The sequence below is a fragment of the Myiozetetes cayanensis genome, unplaced genomic scaffold, assembly GCF_022539395.1.
Source record: "Myiozetetes cayanensis isolate MyiCay16 unplaced genomic scaffold, myiCay2020 scf15, whole genome shotgun sequence".
NCBI classification, from domain to species: Eukaryota; Metazoa; Chordata; class Aves; order Passeriformes; family Tyrannidae; genus Myiozetetes; species Myiozetetes cayanensis.
Window position 1 is genome coordinate 7854972 of NW_026087159.1, and position 22435 is coordinate 7877406.

Sequence of the window (22435 nt, forward strand, 5' to 3'; positions counted from 1 at the left end):
GCCTCACAAATGGAAATTGCGTGAGTTCAGGTCCCAGCAGGAGCAGGGAGCGCTGCCGGAGCCCGGGCCGGTCCCCGGAATCCGCTCCGCGTTTTCCCTCCGCCTCCGCACGGCGCACCCGCGGCGCGAGCGCCCCCCGGCGGCCGAGGCGGGCGGCGCCGCCCCCGCGCTGACCGCGCCCCGCCGGGCCGGGCCGGGCCGGGCCGAGAGGGGCCGCTCCCTCAGCCCCGCCGCCCGCGTTCCGCTCCCTCAGCCCCCGCCGCCCCGCTCCCCGCGCTCCCTCCGCTGCGGCGGGGCCCGCGCCGCCATGGCCACCCTGCGGCGGGACGGCCGGGTGACCGCGCTGCAGCGGCTGGGCTGCGCGGGGCTGGCGGGCGCGCTCAGCCTGAGCCTGACGGCGCCGCTGGAGCTGCTGACGGTGCTGGCGCAGGTGGGCACCTGGCACTGCCGGCGGGGGCTGCGCGAAGCCGGGCGCTGCCTGTGCCGCACCGAGGGCCTGCGGGCCCTCTGGAAGGGGAACCTCACCGCCTGCCTGCGCCTCTGCCCCTACAGCGCGCTCCAGATCGCCGCCTCCCGCCGGTAAGGACCGGGGGGGCTCCCGGAGGGTCCGCGCTCGCCCCGGCCCTCCGTGTCCGTTGCGAAAGCGGGGGGGAAGGCGGAGGGTTTAGTCTGATGTCTCTGGTTGTGCGCCCTCTCTCCCCGAAGGCACGGACCCCGAATCGTAACTTATTAATAATAATTTATTTACTTTATTCAGCGCGTAGCGATTCTTAGGACCCAGTGTTATGCCTGCAGTTGTTTATAAAACCGTAGGTGTTCTTCACCTGCAATTTCTTATAAAGTCATAAGTGTTCTTCAAATGATGAAGGGTCGATAGTCTTAAAACTCTTCTGCTCAAGTTCCTTTAGAAATGAAGTTACAGTACAACCTGCAGATGTGGCCGCCGCGTCTGCTCTTTGCAACCAGTTTATTTTATTCATTTATACGCTCTCGAGTACTTATGTTGTCTGTATCAAGGAAAATAGGCGAAATCACGAATCAAATATTTTACCCCGTCGTGCAGCAGTTGTTAAGCAAATTTGATCAGTTTTGACATTGATATGTGACATTATTTGTTTTAAGGTCTTGTTTTCGATAATGCACTGCCATTAAACCAAGGTAAACACTGGAAGGGCTGCAGCAGGATCAACATGGAGCAGTGCTGACCGAGCTCTGCCGACCGTGCTGTCTCCTAGGATTCCCTGCTGCTGCCAGTATCTCTCAGCCCTTCCAGGGAGTGCCTGACTGCTCGCACGCACCAGCATGTTTTGCTGCTCAGGGGGGCTGGGCTTCATTCTTCTTTTTTTTTTAATCACAGTCAGCTGTTCATGGCAGCACATGACATTTCCGCCCAGCTGGGCCGTGGGTTATTCGGTTCTTGGGCAGCAGCCTGGGCTCACTGGCACTGCCAGCCCGCTGTGTTTGTCACTCATCTGCCCCAGCAGGTCACCCCCCCAGTGCTGCCTGTGCCCTTCAGGAGACCTCAGATGAAGTGACCCTAAAACTGGGCGGCTTTGTTGTGCCATAATACATGCAGTGGTCAAGCAAGGGGAGGGATAATGACAGTGGGAAGGCACAAACAGTGATTTAAACGTCATTTAAAATTCACAGAAAAGGTGGTGTGTTGCACCAGTATAAACCAGTCGATTTTGAGCAAAGTAACTAACGTCATTGTTCTTTTAGCTTGAAACAGTGTATTCCCTGTGCAAGGCCATACTTTGTCTCTATTTGCACAGGGTGTTCTGCACGTCAGGTTGAAGTAGGCTACCAGGAAAATAAATAAATATGAAAATAAATACTTATTCCTCAATACATCATTTGGGGATTCTTCAATGTGTTTGCTAGTAGGAGAATGGCGTGTGTAAAGGCAAAACCCAAAAAAGACAGGTGTTACAGGGCAGCTTAAGGAAACAGTAATTGCAGTGGCAAGGAGGATTGGGGCTGATGACAGCCAGCACCCAGGGACAGTGGTGTGGGTGGAGCTGGCTGGGCAAGGGCGGGTTGGCTGACTCCACGCTCCATCAGCAATTACTGGGCACGGACTGTCATTCCGTGGCAGTTTCAAATGTTATCAGGGCAGTACCTAGAGACACCTCCCCACGCATTTGTGCACACACAGGAAAATCAGGCAGTGTGGGTTTGAGAACTGTACAAGACACATAGGAAAAACATTTATGCCCTTTTGCTTCTGCTTGGCTGGGCTTTCTGCCCCAGGCTCTCCCAGGGCTCGGGACAAGTAGATGCAGGGATCTGTCATCCAGTAGAAAATGCACATTCCTGTGAAAAAACATCAGCTGAGCAAGCAGTGACTTGTGAAAATTTGCCAATCATTTTGTTTTGGACATGGTTACACCATGTGAGTTTAATGTAGATCTGCTGTTTAGGCAGTTCAGTTAACGCTTCTAAAATAGGATAATACGTTTCTTTACCTCCAGCTGTAACTCTCCTCCTGGATGGTTTGACTTGCTTCTTTCTGCCTCCATAACGCTGCTCCCTTATGTAGGAGTGCCCTGCCATAGAAAAGCCCTTCTGTGCAGCACAAATGCACAAGTTGGGTGTAGCCTTTAAAACTCTGCTTCGGTTTCAAAATTTCAAATTTAGACTTAACCTCCTGAGCAGCATATTAGTGCCTGGACATAAGTCTTCTATAGAGGCATATCCATGTGGACCCTCCCATTTTAACACAAGCAACACAGGAAGGTTCAGTTGTTCTCAGAAGGCCTGTGATGACATTATCTACATATTTCTTCTTATAAGATAACTTTGGCTGGTGTGCTGGACTCTAACTGATGATCAGATAATTTCATGCAGACACGTTTTAACTCATGGTAATTTTCATCCACTAGATGAAAAGATAAAAGAGAGATTTTTACCCTGTAGATGGATGCTTGTGCAGTGTTACATAGAGTAAGATCTTGGATGATTTACACATTAAAGTTTCAATTCCTGCTGCTGAAGGGACCTGTGGACAGAAGAACAATTGCATCAAGAATTATCTTCCTTAATTTTTCGTGTGTTTTATTCACAGTGTCACTAATAGGACTTCTTTTGTGTATTTACTTTAGATTTGTTATACTTTTCACGGATGAGCTGGGTCATATCTCCCACTGGAGGGCCATCATGGCAGGAAGTCTGGCTGGCATGGTTGCAACCATCATGACGTACCCCACTGATGTGATTAAAACGCGGCTCATTGTGCAGAACCGACTGGAACCATCTTATGAGGGAATTCTTCATGCTTTTTACAAAATTTATCATCAAGAAGGACTCCGTGCTCTCTACCGTGGTGTTTCACCAGCTATATTAGGTAAAATAATAACAGGGGAAATCACCTCACTGCCTGTTGGTTGTTGTAGCTGTGTAGTGGGTTCACTTGCTCACTTGATTTCAGAAGCAAATAGAAAATGTCTTCTTGTAGAAGATGTGTAGATTTTCGAGGCACTGCAGTGCTGATTACCTCTGCTGCAGCTTTATTCCCTCAAATTATGACCAAATGTTTAGCATTTTGTGTATCCTCTTTACCTTTTTTTTATAGATGGTGTAGTTGTGCTTGGATGCATGATTTTCACCATTAAACTCATTAAATATATATATATACACACACATACACACTGTTCCTAGTTCCTGCCTAGGTGTTAGAGGGTCTCCCGAGCCATTCAGCAAAACCAGTATGAGCAGCAGTGCATAACTGATGTGAAAGGTGAAGATTAGTTATATCCTCTCTTTACTTGAAATGACATTTTAATTATTCATTTACTCTCCATAGCCTTTAAAAATGCCATTTGAGTCCACTTTTTCACAACATGACACTGTTAAAAATGCATAACAACAACAATAATAATACATATATAATCCCACTATAAAATTGATGAGAGCATGAAACAAGCCAAAGAGACCAGAATTATCCCTCAAGAGCTTGACTGAAGACAGCTCTGTTTACCTGCACAAGTGCTAGGGTTGGGTTGGACTGAGAAAGAGCTTATCAGAAAAAAGATAACCTGGAGAAAGAACTGACCTGACATGAGACTAAAGCAGTTAATTCTGATAACATGCAAGTTTTAATATGAAAATGTGTGCCCCTAACAGCACATCTGGATGGTACAATGTGGGTGTTTGGTGGCAAACCAGACACTAAAGTTCTTCAAAATCTGCAGTGGGTTTGAGGAATGCGAGGTGTAAACTGGCAGCGGCTCCTGCCATCTTTCTAGGCTGTGTGATGAGCAGCTCTGTTCTCTTAACGGACTGTGTGTTGAGATAAACCTGTCTTGGTTTGCTTTCTAGGTGCTGTCCCATTTTCTGCAGGCTCATTCTTTGTTTACATCAGTCTGGACAAAATCTGGCAAGAGCCCATAGTTCGGTTCACTCCTCTCCAGAACTTCATAAACGGCTGTGTAGCAGCTGGTGTGGCACAGACGCTTTCTTTCCCCTTTGAGACTGTCAAGAGGAAGATGCAGGTACAGAGCATTCATGTTACCAGTACTTTGTTACAGGTGCTTGTTGCAAGAGCTTGGGACAAGATTAGCAAGGTGATCATGAGTGCTGCTTTATTTCTCTTACCAGTAGGCTGCATAGACTTTGGGTTTGGTTTTGTTGGGCTTTTTGTTTATTTGGGCTTTTGTTGGTTTGTTGTTTGTTTGGTTTGGTTTTAGTCTGGATATTATTGCTACAAGTGCTTTGTTACACTTTTAAGGTGGACTCAAGTACTACCGTGGGATTTATGTGTGCTCTCAGACTCTGTGTCTGTAGCTTTATTTCTTTTATTTTTCGTAGTAGTTCCATCAGATTCTCAAAGTTCAGAACTGGCAAACCTTCTGTGAAATACAGGCAGAAAGTTTGCCAGCTGCAGAAATTCAGGCCCCTGTGGTGGTAGGCAGGATGAATGAGATCCATGTCATTTTCAGAGCCTGTGTGTCTGCCTTTTATGCCTCACCTAAGTACTGGCAACCACAACAAACTTCCACAGCAGGTATTAAGTCTGAAGGGTCATAACTGTCCTTGTTCTTATTTCTGGCTCCACTGGTTAACAAGGGACTTAGCAGCTGCTGGTGCTGCTGTTTTCCTGGAGCATCAGCAACATGAGAGTTACCATATCTTGTGATCCTTTCTCCCAAAAGTTTGATAATCCTGATATAAAAAAGACCCAAAGCCCACAAAATAACCCCTACCCCACAGCTCCCATCTGACATAATTCACTTGATACCTGTCATCGTCTGGTGGCTCTCTGACTAGGGCACATGAGTTTGGTTTTTCAGCCTGGTTCATGGGACTGCAGATTTATGGGAAGCTTTTGTTATCTTATAAAAAACCCAGTCATTTGGTGTGACAGCATTATATAGGTCCCTCTCCCCTTCATCAAGTTTTAGCCTGGTTGACAAGCCACAAGGCAGCAAAAGGTCACTGAAACTGTGAATTTCCCTCTCTTGCTCCCCGAGTTCCCCTTTTCAGGGCTTAGATGTCATGTCACAGAAGTCTTCACTGCTCTCTCTCCATCTCATAACAAAGGACATCAGCAGGAGAAGTAATGGCTTTTATTAGACCAGCTCATGTAACTGATGTGTCCAGAAGTCAAGTTTTAATCTGAGACCTTTCATTAGGTGTCTTATAAAATGTCTCAGGTGAGAGACATTCTGAGCACAAAAACTTGATCGTTTTTTCCAGCTGCATCAGTGGGTCTAAGAGAAGCAATTACTCCTCACAAGTCATCTTTTTCTTTAGGGCAGCAGTACAGTACTGTTGCCCTAAAGAATAAAAGAAAAGAAAGGCATTTACTGTGCTGTTTCCCTTTTAATGTCTTCTGTTGATACAACAGTTACTTGGACATTCAATTTTTGGAGTCAGTTCAAAAGTAGCTTTCAGCTGTGACAGGTGTGAGGTTCTGTTTCAAGCTATGGCAGGCAAGTGAGAAAGTGGGACGGGCCCACGTTTCATTTTCCTGCCACTAGGCCGTGCTCTTCAACCAAGAGGATGCTCAAGTCATCTGATCAGCACTTCCAGAAATAAGGGAACTGGATTTACTGGCTAAGTGTGTAGGAAGTAGAGATGCTAAAAATATTTAGCATGGGGAAAAAAAAGGCTCATCAAGAAAGGATTTTTTTTCCTCATAAGTACATTGCAACAACTGAGTAGTTTTTATCTGGGCTTAGAGAAACACCTCCTGTTCAGTGGTTTATTCTGAAGGCATGGGAGAAGGCAGAGGTGTCTCAGAAAAACCAGCTGCCTAGGTGTGAAATTCTGTAATTTGTTTGATACTGCAAATGATTTAAATCATGGAGGCTTGATCAGAAAAGAGACCCGTTGAAAATCACACCACAAGTGACACCAGAAGCTCACTGGAACTCATACAAGGTCATCTAAGAAGTTTGGTGTTCACAGTTAGCACCAGGGTATGGCCCAGCTTTGAAGGGGTCAGCTCTCCTTTGCCTTTACCTCCTGCTCTGTTCAGTTTGTGGGGTGGTGGTCAGAAGAGAGAAATGTCTAGTACAGCACCAGAAAAGGTATCATGCGAAGGGATGGACCTAGAAAGGGGGAGAATAAAGAATGGGGGATAAAAAGAGCTCAAGACAGTTCAGAGTTCTGTAGAAGGCAGATACTTCTCAGTATCTGATCAGTTTTTCTGAGATCAGATACTGATCAGTTTTTCTCAGGCATCTTATTCTGATCAGCCTCCATTCAGTGATTCACCTTTCTAGCTGATAGAAAGAGGGGATGCCAAAGCCTTCAGCTCCCCTGGGCCTGGTGTGTGCTCTGCAGTGAATGTAGGGAAGCGCTGGCTTTGTTTTGGAGCAGTGAGTGCTGGGTTTGTGTATGGAGAGCAGCCCAGCACACTGGGAAGGTCAGTATCAGATTCCTCTCCCCTCCCTTCTGTCCCACTGATCTGGCAGATGGAGGGAATATGTTACAAAAAGACTTTTGCAGTGAAGCTGATGGTAATGGGGAACCAGGGAGTTGTAAGGCAGTGTCAGGAGCTTGAAAAAATGAGAAACTAGGACACAAGTCAGTCTTCATTGATTCCAGGATGGAGAACAAGCCTGAGACCAGGACATGCAGCTCAGATCTTTACCTGATGTGCTTGGCAGTCTTGGATGAGTTAGCTTCATCCATCTCCTCACCTGGACAATCTGTTTGATTTGTTTGCACAGATTTGTCAAATTAATTCTACTATGGGAGGAAGGATAAGGTGCTATTTTTAATCTCCACTGTAATAATTTTGTTTCATCCTTTCTCACTCTGCATATCTGAATCCTACACTTCTGACGTCGGCTGCTTCTGTCACTGACAGCGGTGGGAGTAGGAGCTGACTGTCAGCGAACAATTCTTCCTCTGTGCTTTGCTGATGATTTATGATGTCAGATTTGTTCTGTAACCATGGCTCCTTCCCCCTTTGCTGTTAGAATTATCTTTATTGGGTTTGCTTTTTTTTCTTTACAAAGATGTATTTGTTAAATACACTTTAATGTTTTCCTTATAAGAAATGTTAATTAATGTGAGCGAGTCTTACTGAATATGTGAGTCCTCTATGTTGTGCTTATCCTAATTTTATTCCTTTGTCTTCCTTTTTTCACTTTGCTCCTGATGGGCATGTTAGAGAATTCAGAGGTACTGTATGCATGTTTCAGCATGGAAATATGGCTTTTGTTGTGCTTCTGTAGAAGGGGATTAGTGAAGGAGAGGGTTATTCAAAGGCATGTTCCATACTAAATGTTTTCCTGATTCACTTTTATGATGTATCCATTTCTGAGCAAAAACTTACTATCTTTATATCCTTCTGACTGTTGTTCTTGACTTTCCTTCCTTAACTCACAGTATCATTTTCTTCATTAAATCCAGTTTCTAAGCCATATTGAAGTACTGGACTTTTAACTTGCAGACTTGCATACAAGAACGCTTTTTTCTTTCTCTTTTTTTTTTTTTTTTTCACGTTCAGCAGGGAAATATCTTCCTTTGAATGAGTCTAAGGGAAGCACTGGTAATATGTTTCCACTCCCCCACATCATCTTTTTGCCTATGATAACATTCATAAATGCCTGTTGGACTGAGCTGTGGCATTTCAGGAAGGGAAGATGAATTTAGAGTTGTTACAGGCTGTACAGAAGATTATTATTAGAATGGCACCAGTCCCAGGCTATGAAAATCTACAAGCACATAAATGGTCAATGCAAACCCAATACCCAAGTTTGGCACTTCCCTCTGGGCTCATGATGGGCAGAGGTGGGCTCAGACACCCCGGGGTGTCACTTCTCAGCCTCCGTTCCTAACTGACCTGTGACTTTGGTAGTTTTGTAAGGCAAGATGCACAAAGATGTCCCCAGAGTTTCACAGATGTTCTGCCAACTGTACACTTACTTCTCACCTGCTCAGGTGTACAAACTTTGCATGGTTTTCAGAAGCTCAGCCCTCTCCCCGTATTTTGGTGGTATTATTTGTTTTGATATCTGTGACTAAAACTTGTCTTAAACTCTCCTTCACCAGTAAATGCTACTCAGGTATAGTTTTGCTATAAAACCCTTGTAATGCAGAATAAGCATACTGTTAGTACACTGCAGGATTCAGCACATTTTTGGTGCTGACTGCACTGCATCCTCAAGCTGCGAGGACATCTCTGTGGGAAGAGCATTATTCAGTACTGATCTTTCTCTTTTAAAATCCAGGCTTTGACTTCTCTTCCCTCCCACAAACAAACAGGCTCACTGTTCTTGGTTAGTATAGACTGCTGCCATGTGTCACCCAAGAAGTGGCCTCTTTTCGGTGACAAAAGTGAATCAGTTTGGCCTCAGCTGTCTATAAATCTGCAATGTGTTTTAGGGTTTTTGTTGGTTTTTTTTTAGTTCTATGGAACATGGGGTGCTCTGCAAGTGTGAAATCTGTTGTAAATGCTATGAGTTCTTAGAAACTTGGAGAAAATTAGGAAGTTATTCCCTTTGTGAGGTAGCTAATTTAAAGTGAAAACCTCTCTTTAAAAGTAGTAGTTGTTATTTAAGTATTTATTTAAAAACAGTCCCCTATGTATCCTTGCATGATAAAAGTCGTCGTGGTTAGAACCCAGTGATGGGGTTATAAACAGAGTTGTGGAAAACAAGATGATAAATGGTCCTCCTGCCTGCTGAGATGAGGAGACAGTGCTCCTGCTTTGACCTAAACATGAGTCACTTGCAAAGAGTGCTCTGTCTTTGGGACGGTCTCTGGGCTGGTGTGGCAGCCTCAGGAGGCTCACAAGCTGTGAGTGGTGTCACTGCTAGTGGTGAGATCTGTGTTCCTGTCAGCTGGGAATATGAAAGTTATTGGAGTCATGACCTGATTTAAAAATAAGAAATCCTTTTTGGGTCATGCGGTTCACACGACATCTCGAAAGCATACGTGCTCTGAGTCTTTGTGCAGGGAGATCCTTTCATAGTGAATGGCAATGGAGCCTTGAAAATTTTCAGAGATGGAGCCGTTTGACCACACAGAGTGACAAATTCCATTGTGTGGAAGCAAATAAGTAGCAATATTACTACTTCTAATATGATTCCCTGTCTAAGTAAGGCTTATATGGCTGCTAGCTGCCTGTCCTTGTCCCCAATAACTTTTGATCCTACTGTCCAACTTCCAACTAAACTCAGATATATTAACTTCCTTCAAGTGTGAAAATAAGTGCACAGATAGGTGAAATATTTTGGAGTCTCATCTCTAAGGAGAGGCTACAGTGTGAGTTCTTTTCTTACTTCTCCCTATGATCTCCCCTTCTTCTTCCTGCTGGGATTCACACATCAGCCAGGTCCCCACATCCTGAGTGGTAGATGAACTTGGGGCCAGCCTGACTCCTCTGATTACCAGCAAATAGGGAATAGATATCAGATTCTGGTTGTGGTAAAATCCATCCCTTCCTTCTCTTTTCTGCTGTGTCTAAATGTGTTGAGCTACCAGCATTTTCTATTGATTTGTTGATGTTGACATAAAAATATTTTATACTACTTTCTCTGAGGCTGTTGCAGAATAGTGCCCTACTGTTTTGGGAAGTATTTGGTCCAGTTAATCATTGAGACAATGCCTGAAAAAAGCTAGAGATCATAACATGGGCTTTGCTTTCTGTAACAGCCTAGATTAGCTTTTGTGCATCTGAGCAAACCTCAGAAGCATTTCTCTTAAATCCCCAGACTTCCATAGGAGAGAATCATGAAGACTGTCAGTTAAGCTGAAACACTGAAAAGTATTAGTGGAAAAACTGAATAAGAGAAAAAAATTGGAAATCAAGAATTGGAAGCAGGACTGGGCTGATCTAGCAGTGATGTCTGCCTTGTGGTAGCTCATGCTATGCCTGGTCGTCTCTAACCCTGTTCATCCAAGAATCTGTGGTGTGATAATTATGTAATACTCACCCTGAAGCAGAATACAGCAGTAGCTTACAGCAGTAGCACTGCAACACAGTGGCCTGCTGAAGAAAAGCAGGAAAACACTGCACCCGTTTGAAATGCAGGAAGTCTGAGGGAGGGCAGCATGGAATTCTCTCCAAATGGTTTTCCCAGACACTGAAGTGGCCACACACTCCCAGTCCTGGATTTGGTAGCACCAGCTGAGCGTGGCTGCCAGCTTCTTACAGCCTCTGCAGCCCTGTGACCAGTGTGCTGTGAGTGAGAGCTCTTTAATCTGCTTTGGGCCAGATCAGATGGGTTAACTCAGCCCACCTTTTTTAACTCAGTAAGCTCACCCAGCTGGCACAGCCTGACACAGGTTGGGTTCACTGCTCTGCACACACAGCTATTATAGCCAGGGGACAATAATGTCTCTGGAGGTACAGCTATCACTGTTACCCCAGCATGAGTACTTTTGTATCAGTTATACAGGACAGTTTTGTATTCAGTTGTCTGTGCTTAGAATGATGTGCCCGTGACATGTGAGGTGATGACTAATTATGCAAAATACTCCATAAGGAGGAGCTGAAACTTGATGGACACTTTGCTTTTATATCTGATTTGTTTTGATTTGATGTAGGTCTCATCCACATAAGGCCAGCGGAAATATGCCCTCTTCAAAGCTCCAATACCTATAAAAAATTAATTTTCTCCTCTGTTCCTACACAGGCAGCAGAAGATGCAGGAAGTAGCATTGCTATCCACTGTGTGAAGTGTGGGACCAAGCTGTTTTGCCTTAGGTTTTGCACCGTTAAATAAACTAGTGCATGAAAATGGTGCACCCATTTGTAGGGCTTGAACTGAACCATCGTGGCGTGTGGAAGCCACTCAGAGGTGCCCGTGAAAGGGAACCTTTCCTGCCTTGAGGAATAAGACTTCTGTATTAAAGACTTCTTCATACCACAGGTGTTAAAAGCAGGGAAAGTTTAGGTTCAATATTAAAGGAGGGAATCTGCCACAAGCCATGAAGCCTCAGGGTACAACAGGCCTGGTGATAATGTATTTAAAGCAGAGTCAGACTTTTTTTGCTCACTCAGAAAGGTGAGATGATTTGGCCCCAGTTCAGGTTACAGAGGACACAGTGTTCCTAGAGTGCAGGGAGCTGGAGGTCAGCAGCTGTGCTCTGCTCTGAACCGATTGTATCCTGATAGTTGTCATGGTTTATCTCCCTACGTGCCTGAACACCTTTGGGTGGACTTTAGCCAGGGGTAAGTCAGAATTACCAAACCACTGACACAGAAAAGACAGTGAATGCCAAGTAAGGCTGACCTCTAGGAGGAAGGATTGATTAGCCCAAGAGAATGCTTTCCCCCCCCCCAGTATTAATAATTATTTGCATTTTAATTCTTTCTTTTTGGAATGGATATAAATACTCTTTCAAGCATTCAGTTTTCACTTGAGTGAAATTTCTGATGACTGGAGTGGCATTAACTTGAATAAGAACTGCAGTCTTTGTCCTTCCTTTCCTTTGAACTACAACTGCACTTACCCTTTGCATGTGCCCTTATTAACCCAGACTGCAAAGACTTCTTTTAGCTTCCAGATTAAGAGTGTGAACTCTTGAGCTGCGTGTAAAGTGTCTTCCTGTACCTTTTTTTTTTTTTTAATTGATCAGAAGCGTAGGACACCTGAATCTGTTGAAAATACAGAAGGAACAAGTAATTTTATTCTATCTACAGTCAGGGCACCATACCAGTGATGGCAGCTATTCACTGTTACTTGGTATTTCATCCTCTATGCCAATAAGTACTGCTTACTCAAAAAAGAAATAGTAAATATTTCTACCAACAAAATTTTTGAAGAGGGAAGGGGAGAGAAGTACATGAATTGAGAGGGAAGTATTTTCAGACAGTCTCTGATACATGTAAATTGAAATAATTGCAAACCAAAATGTCCCAAAAGGCCAGTGAAAAGCTTTTATTTGCACAGGAGAGAGGCTGGGGGAAGTCACTGAAAGGGTCTGTGAGATTAGTTTCCAAAATGGGATTATGTTGTTCTCGCAGTCACCTCCTTATGCAGACAATGGGAGAGACAATGTCTGAAGAGCCTGCAGGTAACAATTAACTATAAAGATTAACCTGACTTTTGTCAGGACATTTCATCCTAATTTAAATATTTTTTTCTTTTAAAAAAATAGTGAGTGCAGGTAGTTGGGATTTTTTTTTGTGTGTGTATCTCTCTTGGGTTTAGATTGTCACTGCAGAACAGAGTGCTGACTTTGGGGATGTATCGCAGTGACTTGGTAGACTTGGTGGCCTCTGGCCATGAAAATATTGTGTTTGTGAGAGAGCAGATGGAGCCAACTCTGCATTTGATGTGCTTTAATCATTTAGACAACCCACTGCCCATCAGAGGTAAAGGGATAAGCAACTTAGCTCCGCTGCTGCCATGACTAACACCTTGGCACTCTGTCGTCAGCACAGGGAGTTGTATCTCGAGCCTCCTGCAGTTTGAGACAGCTGTAACGGGGGAAGGAAGTCTTTAAAAGTGCTCATAACAAGCAGGTTTCCATGCAGCAGCCCATAGCATCAAGGGGTATCAAAAGAAAGGAATTCAGGCTGCTTTGAGGTGCGTGAAATGTCTCTGTCATAAACCTGACTTTTTGGTGTGAGATTAGCTTTGATTTGATTTGTATGTCATAGTAGGTTCCTGCAAAAGAGGTAGAGAAACTAGTTTGATCTGTTTTGTTCCTTCCATTTCTGGCTCTGTTGCCATGGGGTGGTTGTGAGGATTGCAGTGTGGTGGATGTGCTTAGATGATGAAGAACCACCCAAAACCCACAGATATTGTTTTCATTAAAAACAGTGCCAAATGAAATGCCTTAGAAATATTTCTCTTTTATGAATGCATTTTAACTTTGTTCAGCTGTGTTCCGAAACACTGAAGTTTTAACTATACACTGATACAGTTTTTAGGTTTCCTTTTGCAGTAGGTGATTCTGTGGACAATAGTGATTTCAGTACTGCCTGTAGAGTCCTAGAAACATACAGCTCCTGTGAGGCAGAAAGACTGGCGACACATACTTCACTCCACAGACTGAAATCTTGAAAACGGCTCCGTTTCTGGTGAATGTTGCTATAAATAATTTTTCAGTAAATCTCTTAAGAGGTCAGTGTCTGTGGGCAGATTGGAAATCTGGGGGTTGACTTATTACCTGTTCCTTTAACTGTCAGTGTTTACTCTGTGCAGGATCTTACTGAAACCTGCACTGTTTGTTGCTAGTTTTGGTGTAGGCAGGAGTTCTGTAATCAAAACCTTTGATATGTGGCTTTGCAGTGTATACAGTAATGAAGGAGATTAAGTCAAGCTCATGCAGTTAATTCTGGCAGGCCATGCCCTGCCTACCACAAAGGGACTGAAAAGGGAAGGGAATTGCATGTTAACAGCATTCCTGCCTTCCTGAAGCATTTCAGAAACTTGTCCCTCTTCACTTCCTGTAACTTTCTTTACCAGAAAAACTTGTGGAACTTGACTAACATTCCAGAAAGCAGAACAGGCTTTTGAATCCAGCTCTCCTATGACTGCTGTTGCATTTTTAGGAATACTTACATAATTTGAGTGTTCTTCTAAGCATTGCTGGTGCTGATACCACCATTCTTAGTGGAACTGGTTCCTAAAGTCTCAGATGCAGCATTCAGCATCTTCTGCAGTACAGACATGAAAGTCTTTGTGCAGGAGGTGTTTCTTTTGCCATAAGAAGTATTTCATATGCAATCAATCATGCACAAAAAGAAAAAAAAAAAAAAAAGAAAAAAAGATGATGTGTGGAATTTTTTTTTTTTTGTAGACAAAGAAGGCTATGCTGTTAGTGTGTGGGGTGATCAGGATTTTTTTGTCAGCTTATAAATGTTAGCGGTAAACTTCCCGATAACACAAGGGAATGCAGCAACATTTAAACTATTTGATTAGCAATTTCTCTTGTACACCTAGAGCATGAGTTTTGATCTATTTGCATTTTCCAGCATCTCAGTTGCCAAGTACTTGAAATGCTGAGGCATCTAGACAATGTCATCACTTGTAGATTTATGAAAGGCTTGTCATAGGCTTAGCAGCTCTGAGAAGCTGTAGGTTGGTCAGGCCAAGGAGGGAGAATTTGCTACACTATGTGGTGTTTCAGCTCAGTGTGGGGATAACGACACCCATCAATAAGTGAACTGTACAAGTCCCATTTCTTTCAAACTTCTGCCTTACGATGATCAGTTTGCACATACGAGTCATCAACCTGTGTCCTGGGGTCTCCACTCACCCCTGACTGAGAAGTGTCATGTGCCACGTGTTTGAGTGAAACCCTGATTGGCCAATGCAAAATAAACCCATGGCTTCATGTGCACAGATGGGTGAGGAGGGGATTTTTGAAGGTCAGGTTATCCTGTCTGTGCTAACGCAGTAGGAGATTAATGAAGAAAGGATTTAGCTGTTAAAAATGACCAACTACTCTTCTTCCATGTGAACAGACACGGTCTATACTGCAGCTGGAAATGTAGCTGCAGCCCAGCAGGATGCTCCTAAGCTGACTTTTACCAGCCTGTATGAACTGAACATGCTGATACTGAGCATGGGCACCAGCTGCTCCCCTGCAGCCCTTGGTGGGATTGTACAGCCTGGGCTGAAATCTCTGTCCTTGCCTTGCTGCTGCTGCTCAGCCCACAGTGCAGTTCACCCTTCTCAGTGCCGTGCAGACACAGCCTAGGCAGCCAGAGTCAAGTCAGCTGGTTCCATCAGAGTTACAGGATGGCAGTGTGGCATCAGGGACCAGCTCCAAGCTTCCCTCTCATAGGTGCTCCGCTGCCAGGGATGTGAAATACCTCTCCCCAGACCTGAGCAGCTGGCAGACATGGATCTGAGGGGATATGTGGCTCTGGTGAGGATGGTTTGTCTTCACAAGGGTGGGATTTATTTCATGTAGTGACATGGCACAAAAGAAAGTACTGTGTGAAATTACTGTTCTCTTTCATACCTATCAGAGTGAATTACCTCCCTTTTTATTTTGTATTTCAATGCAAAATAGCTGATTCTTTTGGGAAGAATCCAGATCAGTCTGCTGAAACCTGGCATTGAGTGTTCCTTATGTACCAGAATAGAGAAATTAATTAATTAATTTGGTTTTCCTCTGCTTGCTCTAAATCCCCCTGGGTATCTCTTGGCAGGCCCAGAGTCCTTGGCTTCCCCACTATGGAGGAGTTGATGTCCATTTTACTGGCATGGCTGACTGTTTCCGGCAAACTGTGAAGCACAAAGGTGTGCTTGGACTTTGGAGGGGACTCACACCCAGTCTGCTCAAGGTGAGGTTTTGCTTTCATCCCAATCCAATGCTATCCTAAAGTAATCAAGATAGTTTTGGACAGTTGGGGTTATAAAGTTTGTGGCATTCCTCTGTGCTTAGTAGCAGCTTATAAACAACTGATCTGTGACAGAACAGGTTAGAAACCAGCCTTGGAACTTGTTTGTATTGAATTTCTCCAAATGTAAGTTGGCTTCTAAGTGTTACTACTTTCAAGCTCATTTGAATGTTCTTAGCCAGGAGAGTGCTGCTAACACACAAGGTAGGAGATGGATGGGGGATTGCAAGTGATCCACTTAGGACAGCTAAATGAGTACTCCTCCTCAGCTGAGCTCCAGTAATTTGACATGTTGTACTGAGCTGCAAAGAAAATTGTGCTTGTATAAGCCACTTCCCCAGAAGTCCAAAGCAGCACTTTAAGCCAGCTATTTAATGCATGTGTATTGGTTACTACAGCCCTTGCTCAGTTGAAAGCATGAAATAAAGCACAGTAGCTTGAACAGAAGGTAATTTAGTTTACATAAATACGTTTTATAGTGCTGTGATGAGGATTACCTACATGGAGTAATACAGGTCAGCTAATGAGTGCTAATTGAGTGACAGTGTGATTGATTCTGATGGGCTGCCTGTGCCTGCCCTACCTGGACTGGTACAAAGCCACACGGCACCAGAGCTGCTGGTTCTGCATTGGAAAAAGAAGGAAATTGTTCGGTCACTCTGCTGTGTGTAGAATAATTCCACATTTCCTACCAGGATATGCTCAGGGGCTTAGGTATTTGACAAGTTGTAATAATCTATAGTCTAGCATAGACCTTGTTCCTCACAATATTATTATAATTAGTTATGTACCAATAATAACTCCTACTTTTAGCATGCTGCAAGTGCCAGCCTAGTTTGAGGTGGGACTCTGATTTTATATAAATGAGGACAGGTCTATTAGCAGATCAGAAGTCCTAGAAGTTTCCTTTTTTTAAAACATCCAAGCTACGAATGCTACTAGTGACTCTAACATTGCTTTTTCATTATTATTTTGACAGATTGTCCCATACTTTGGTGTTATGTTTAGCACCTTTGAATTCTGCAAGCGGATCTGTCTGTACAGAAATGGTTATATTGAATCTCCTTTAAATTACAAGCTGACTCCTGGCGTGGACCAGAGCTTACGGCCACAAGAACTGAGAGAATTAAAGCGCCTCCGAAGGGAAAATTTTGAGCCAAGGAAATCGGCTCTTGAAAACTGACATCAGAGTGTCCACTGCAGATACACAAACTACCTTTCTTAAGGAACTTTGCAAGAAAGACATACTGAGCTACAGGTACCGGCTTTTCGGCGGATTGCATGGTTTTAGTACTGAGACACCTGTGACAGGAAAGAATAAACCTTGTATTTCATTTGCTGACTGGATATAAACAATATAAATAGCAGCCACATACTGAAGAGGAGACTTGCAACCCATTTGAAAACTCTTTACTGTTGGAACTTGAAATAGCATTATTTTAAGTGTTTTTTAATGCTGAGTAGCCACTTGAGATTAAACCACGTGCAGAAAGGCAAGAGAACAGAGATGATAAATTGTATCTTCAAAGCCATTAAGAAAAAATTCAAATGGTTTTTCTTAAGCAATCTGAGATGCCAAGTCAGCCAAAAATGATAAAACAGACTAGAATCCATGCAACATGCAAGAATTTCTGCTGAAGTCTCCAGGTTTTTTAGTGATATTATGTAGACATGGCATTCTGCCAAGCCAGAATTAGTCTCAGTTCGGTTACACTCCCAAATCCACACCTCAGTTTCTGAGACTTACTCAAGAATAATAACTGTGTGTGAAACTCCAGAACAAAGATGAAAATATGCTGCTACGGCTGTGCTTTTGCTAGGGGAGAACTGTAATGTGCAAAATGGACTGCAGTACACTGGAATGACAATCTTGCAAACTTAAGTGCATACTAGGAGATCTTCTTCCCTTTCTCGTGGGTTGCTACTGCACCTGTGTGAATTATTTCAGTTTGAAAAATAGTTTTCCTGGAGTTCTCTAACTGAACAATGCGGTTCTTAGGTGTGTTAGGTATTTCAGAGCCACGAGCCTTGTCATGTTGTTTCAGTATTCTTAAAGCTCTATTTTTGTATTAGACCACCTCTTAGTTCCATTGCACAGACATTGCTGTGCTGCCCGGAACGTGCCAGCAGAGCAGCACCATGCACACCACCTGTGATTGCTCCACTTTAACTGCTGTGATCCAGGAGCAGCAGACAGATCCTGTATGTAGGAACCTTTCTGCCAGACCACAAGGTTACTGCCAGTGCCAGTGCAATTGATGGGCCTCTGACCAACCTTGGACAATAAAAGATCACCTTGGTGTTACACCTGAGGACCTGTGATATTGCTCCAGTTCTTTTGTAGAAGTTCAGCTATGGAACAGCCCCATCCCAGTGCCTTCTGATAGAAACCCCAAACCCTGTGTCCCTGTGGGAAGGTGGCTGTTCCCCCTGCAGCGTGTCCCACAGGCTCAAGCTGTGGCAGGGGGGGAATCACGGCATCTTGGGAAAGTGTGCCCACACCAGCTCTGCTCCAGCCCAAGCTGCAGCAGCCTGGGCTCAGTACAGGGTTTGCTGCTGCTCTGCACAGCTCCTTGTGTGCATTTTTGCACTGTTTATAATTCCTGATGGGTGGAAATAAGTAAATCTCAGAAACTGCTTGGTTAGGACAGGTCACAGCGGGATGAGGCATTGGCAGATCGATACATGAATAGTCTGTGACCATGGAGAGAAACTTGCAGAAAGATTTGGGATAACTGTAAGGCCTGCCCTGCACCTGACACTCATTGTTGATGTATCCTACAGCTGAGGTCTTGCCGTATCTCTCTTAATGGACTTGCTCCATTGTGCTGCAGTGGTGCTTCATCCTGGTTTTCTTCTTGGAGAAGAAACACAAGCACTGATAGGAAAAATTAGGATGGTAGAGAGCAGATCTGGTGGTTTGTGCATCACACTGAGGTTGTAAGTGCTGTGGCTCTAATCAACCTGCCTAGTGAACATGTTTCTCTGTGCCTCAGTTTCCCCATCAGCACAGTGCAGGTAATAATGCTGGGAGCTGTTGGAGATGTATGGATAAGATGTGATTTATAAGTGTGTTGGGAAGGAATGGATTTCTTACCTTGTCCCAACATACCTGTATGCTTTTTACTAATCCTGTATTTCTGAATAGATTTAAAGATTGAACGATGGGTGCATATGAATATCTGATCAGCTCTTCAAACCTCATAAGAGTCAAGTGAGTCAAAAAGGTACCTCTACCTTGTTTCTGATGTGCTAATACCACCTTTCTATTGTCATGCACTCCTACGACCTATAAATCACTTACTAACCTTTTATCAGCCAAGCCTCTCCTTTGTAATCACATCTGTGCATGATAAACACCCCAAAAGGCAGCACTAATATTTGAGACAGCTCCAAAAGAAAGTGCTTCAGCAGTGGATCACTAACATGTGAAAGGGTGTGTGATCATGAACAACCAGTGAATAGCAAGGCTGAACTCTTGGGTAGGTGAAGCTTCACTTGAGTGACATTTGGATGCAATGGAGATGGTGGGTGGTACCTGGTGGGGGGTGTGTCTGAGCACCCCAGCTGAGCTCAGCAGTGACTGAGGGAGGGAATCCATGCAATACTTGGAGGGATTCCATACAGTACTTGGAGCTCGGTGACTCCTGGAGCATCCTGTGTGCAGGGGGACGGTATCCTGAGAGGTCTCTGGGCGAGTGTCTCGGCTGAGGTTCAGGGAGCGATCAGATGCGGGCCTGTGCGTGTCCGTAAATTAGGGAGCCTCGAAGCCTCACATGGGGTGCCCGGGATGGGGATGAGCCGGGGCGGGGGGGCCATATATAGATATAACTATAACCCTGTCCGCCCGCGGTGCCGGTGCGGTCCCCCATCCCGCGCTCTCCCAACGCAGAGTGCCCCATCCCGGACCCCCCCATCCCGGTCTCCCCCATCCCGGTCTCCCCCATCCCGGTCTCCCCCATCCCGATCTTCCCAATCCCGATCTCCCGCATCCCGGTCTCCCCCATCCCGATCTCCCCCATCCCGGTCTCCCCCATCCCGGTCTCCCCCATCCCGGTCCCCCATCCCGGTCCCCCATCCCGATCTCCCCCATCCCGGTCTCCCCCATCCCGGTCTCCCCCATCCCGGTTCCCCCATCCCGGTCTCCCCCATCCCGGTCTCCCCCGATCCCGCTCCCCCAGCCCGTTGCGGTGGCCCCGCCCCCTCCCTCAGCCAACGGGTGAGCGCGGCGCGCGCCCCGCCCACGCGCGCGCCACCGCCCCTATATAAGCGGCCATTGCGGCGCCCCCCCCTCCTCAGCGCCGCCTCCCGCCTCCCTCGCCCGGCATCGCCTCCCGCTCCCGCCGCTCCCGCCATGACCGATGCGGCCGTGTCCTTCGCCAAGGATTTCCTCGCCGGCGGGGTGGCGGCCGCCATCTCCAAGACCGCCGTCGCGCCCATCGAGAGGGTGAAGCTGCTGCTGCAGGTGAGCGTTGGGGGCCGCCGCAAGGTCGCCGCAAGGAGAGGGGGGGGCGGCGGCGGGCCGGGGGGTCGCGGGGTGGCGGCGCTGACGGCGGCGTGTGGGCTCCCCGCAGGTGCAACACGCCAGCAAGCAGATCTCGGCCGACAAGCACTACAAGGGCATCATCGACTGCGTGGTGCGCATCCCGCGGGAGCAGGGCGTCCTCTCCTTCTGGCGCGGCAACCTGGCCAATGTGATCCGGTACTTCCCCACCCAGGCCCTCAACTTCGCCTTCAAGGATAAGTACAAGCAGATCTTCCTGGGCGGCGTGGACAAGCGGACCCAGTTCTGGCGGTACTTCGCCGGTAACCTGGCGTCCGGCGGTGCCGCCGGCGCGACCTCCCTGTGCTTCGTGTACCCCCTTGACTTTGCCCGGACCCGCCTGGCAGCGGACGTGGGTAAAGCCGGGGCCGACCGAGAGTTCAGCGGGCTCGGTGACTGCCTGGTCAAAATCTTCCGCTCCGATGGCCTCAAGGGCCTGTACCAGGGCTTCAGTGTCTCTGTCCAGGGCATCATCATCTACAGAGCTGCCTACTTTGGCATCTACGACACCGCCAAGGGTAGGTTGACCAAAATGGCACTGAAAGGGAGACGCTGTTCTGCAGCAGGCCTGCAGTGCATTTCAGCAGCGCTGGTGGCTCACCTGCCGCGCTCATCAAAGCCTCTCTCCTGCAGGCATGCTCCCAGACCCAAAGAACACCCACATCGTTGTCAGCTGGATGATTGCTCAGACGGTCACCGCTGTCGCTGGTTTGGTCTCCTACCCCTTTGACACGGTTCGTCGTCGCATGATGATGCAGTCTGGCCGTAAAGGAGGTAAGTTTCCACTTCATTTTATAGGAAATATAGGGCAATCCTGAATCAACAGTTGGTGTTGGAGCTGAGGTGAGGGCAGAGTAGCTTAGCTTTCACCAGCCCGTGTAGATATCCTCACCTCCTGTAAGCAGGGTGTGGGAGGGGCTGCAGAAGCAGGTGACAGGCAGGAGCATGGGTGGGTTGGCCTGCACAGCACACCTGTAAAGGGGCTTGCACAAGTCCCTATATCTGTCAGTAGGGAGGAAGAGCAGAACTTGCCCAAGGATGTTGCAGACTGGTGTCTCTGGGGCAAGAACAGACAACCCTCATAGCAGGCACAGCCTGGCTAACTGTGCAATAGCTTTTGGGTCTGGAAGTGTTGATGTCAAAGCAAACAGTTGCTGCCTTCTGCTCAAACCAGTCCTTCCAGTGTCTCTGAGGGGTGAGGCAGCAGCAGTGTATCTCCTGGGCAGTCTTATCCTCCAGTGCACTAATACTGGAGAAAGTCAGTCAAGAAATGGGGGGACGCACTTGAGGTTATGAAGCTGGCAGATAAATCAGGCCGTTTCTGACCTGGGTGTTGGGGGTCTTGGGCATCCAGTTGCTAAAGCTGTCTGTCTTCTGCAGCTGACATAATGTACACTGGCACTCTTGACTGCTGGCGGAAGATTGCCCGGGATGAGGGCTCCAAGGCGTTTTTCAAAGGTGCATGGTCGAATGTACTCCGAGGAATGGGTGGTGCTTTTGTCTTAGTCTTGTATGATGAAATCAAGAAGTACACATAAGTTGTTTCCTGTTGTGAACTGGCATGTTGTTCTGTGTAGTCTATGACCGTTCATGGACTTGTTTGAAAACCATCTAGTTACTAAACAGCGACGGCTGATGTTTATACAAGTTGGCACAGGGGCAGGGGCGATGGCCTGCCCTGCCTTTATTCCCCTTGATGGGACTCATGATGGTTTCTATTTCAGTCACTCCTGCTTAAAGAGTACAAAGAAATAAAAATCCGAAACCAATTTTCCTCATCTCACGTTTGTTCTTGCAGCAGCTGCAGCACGAGGGGGGTGGGGGGTCTCGGCGATTGTAGAGAAGGAGGAGGGTGAACCATCTGCATCCTGCAAGCCTTGCTACCTGCTAAGTACAGCAGGTAAACACAGTGCAGGCTGCCGAGGAAGCTGTTTCCTCTCTAGAGGGAGGCCAGTGGTGTGGCTGAAATGGGGACTGGCAGCTCTGAAGGACTCGCCCAGCTCTTCTCCCTGAGACCCCAGGAACCAGAGATGATGCACTGACTGTGTGCCACAGTCCTGCCTCTGTCCTGTCTACTCCTGAAGCTGCTGAAACCTGGTTTTGAAAGTGCCAAGTGCCTAAACCAT

The 22435-nt window shown here is 46.2% G+C and overlaps 1 protein-coding gene across 1 annotated transcript; it reads left to right on the forward strand.

Annotated features, from left to right (window-relative positions):
* The first annotated feature begins 280 nt into the window (after positions 1-280).
* LOC126637532 (solute carrier family 25 member 43-like) lies at positions 281-22078 on the forward strand. Its single transcript, XM_050310879.1, has 10 exons — positions 281-579; positions 3105-3346; positions 4321-4493; positions 15575-15709; positions 16746-16944; positions 18926-18980; positions 20066-20231; positions 20341-20827; positions 20943-21083; positions 21690-22078. Exons 1-10 carry the CDS (start codon positions 308-310, stop codon positions 21845-21847), a joined length of 2028 nt encoding a protein of 675 aa, XP_050166836.1. The 5' UTR covers positions 281-307; the 3' UTR covers positions 21848-22078.
* The last annotated feature ends 357 nt before the right edge of the window (positions 22079-22435 follow it).

What these genes read in the sequence shown, in the direction of transcription:
- LOC126637532 (XM_050310879.1), top strand. Translation starts at nt 308, where the DNA reads ATGGCCACCCTGCGGCGGGACGGCCGGGTGACCGCGCTGCAGCGGCTG. An exon ending in TCACACCCAGTCTGCTCAAG is followed by an intron (nt 15,710 to 16,745) that starts GTGAGGTTTTGC and finishes TTATTTTGACAG; the next exon opens with ATTGTCCCATACTTTGGTGT. An exon ending in AAGGAAATCGGCTCTTGAAA is followed by an intron (nt 16,945 to 18,925) that starts ACTGACATCAGA and finishes GATTTAAAGATT; the next exon opens with GAACGATGGGTGCATATGAA.